This window comes from Mandrillus leucophaeus, unplaced genomic scaffold, assembly GCF_000951045.1.
Source record: "Mandrillus leucophaeus isolate KB7577 unplaced genomic scaffold, Mleu.le_1.0 Scaffold97, whole genome shotgun sequence".
Lineage (NCBI taxonomy): Eukaryota > Metazoa > Chordata > Mammalia > Primates > Cercopithecidae > Mandrillus > Mandrillus leucophaeus.
In genome coordinates, this window is record NW_012110585.1 from 2,983,938 (window position 1) to 2,985,409 (window position 1,472).

At 46.8% G+C, this 1,472-nt stretch overlaps 1 protein-coding gene across 1 annotated transcript in view; it reads right to left on the minus strand.

Annotated features, from left to right (window-relative positions):
- Positions 1 to 382: 382 nt before the first annotated feature.
- RP1L1 (retinitis pigmentosa 1-like 1) overlaps positions 383 to 1,472 on the minus strand; it is a 61,634-nt gene continuing 60,544 nt past the window's right edge. The window contains exon 6 of the mRNA XM_011970770.1: positions 383 to 1,468. Within this exon, the coding sequence (XP_011826160.1) occupies positions 926 to 1,468 (543 nt within the window). The 3' untranslated portion in view covers positions 383 to 925. The remainder of the gene's footprint in view (positions 1,469 to 1,472) is intronic.

Sequence of the window (1,472 nt, forward strand, 5' to 3'; positions counted from 1 at the left end):
AATCAAAAGTTCAAAACAAAAAAAAGAAGTGTTAAGAACAAAAGAAGGGAAACCATGTAAAAGGTTAAAAATAGGAAAATGAGAAAGTATTCAATATACTCATTAACGGCACATTATTTAGGGGTTAAAATATAGGTTTATGATGATAAATAGAGATAGAGGAAATTCTTACATTTTTAAGTTTTTAAAACGTGTGTAAATATATATATATATATATAAAGAATCATCTCAACTGTAAAATGGTTAGAAAAGGAGGAGAAGGAAATACATCCAATTGCTAACAGAAGTCTCTGAGTGATGGGATTATTTCTTACTACCTGCTTTTTTGCATTTTCCATTTTTTCATTACAAAAAGTATGAATTGAGGAAAAGCAACTTGGACTTTGGGGCTGAGAACAAACTTTATCCAATGACTCTGAAGTTATCTGCTTTGCCCAAGTATTTCTGCAGAGTCACCAAATACATTCAAGACTAGAAAAACAGTACCTCAAAGTCAAATGAGGTGAGTGCCAACAGAGGCCAAGGAGAAAAGTAACAGGAGATCAATAGGGAAAAGACGGAGAGAAACACTTGCTAGCAGAAAACAAACCCACAAACAAAAGCAAAACTGGAGCCTTTCCAATCAGTTCCATCTTTCGGGCTCTGAAGACAATTGAATGGGAACAGGGCTGGCCTCCGATAACCAGGCAGATCCGCAGACCCCGTTTCTTCACACTGCATGTGGGACGGGCCACAGAGTTCTCTGAAGCTTCTGGACTTAGAATCCCGGGAGAGCATGGCATAGGCTGTGTCCTTGGCACGTCCTTGGTCTTCGTCCATGCGCTGTGGACATCTCCAGTGGACTGAGCGTTGCTCAGTTTTGTAGGAAAAATATGAATAAAAACAGAGCTCCCAAGCTCATGAACATTTTGCAGCTTGATCTTGTCTAGAAATCTAAGTCATCTTGGCCAAAGCCGTCTGCCCTGCCCACTGCCTTGGTGGGGGCAGGATTTCCGAGTGTCTGGTCCTCTTGAGGGTCACAGCCTTCACTGGCCCCCTGCTCTGGAGACCTTGTGTCTGAAGGGGCCTCTTCTTGCTCAGAAGTGGAACTTTCTGGATACATCCTGGTGGCCTTCCTCTCTGCATGAGGGGCCCCCACGGACTTGGCGTCAGGGCTCCTTGTGTCTCCACATACATGGCCGTCTTCTGAGTCTTTCTGCCAGCTGTGGCCCTGAGAGGATGCTCTGGAGGAGGCAGGGCCTGTCTGGGAGGCTGGCTTTTGGTGAGGAGTGTCTCCACCTGGGGAAGGGGGTGGAGTGGGCCCGTCCTCGGGGACTGGGCTGTTGCTTTCAGAAGCCCCCACAGACTGGCCATCTCCTAGACTGACCTGAGGGCTCCCCTTTGTCTCACCTTGAGTTTCTCCTTCCGACTCTGGCTGGGCCTCCCCTTCAGCCTCCAGGGCCTCTACACCTTCTGACTCTGGCTGGGCCTCC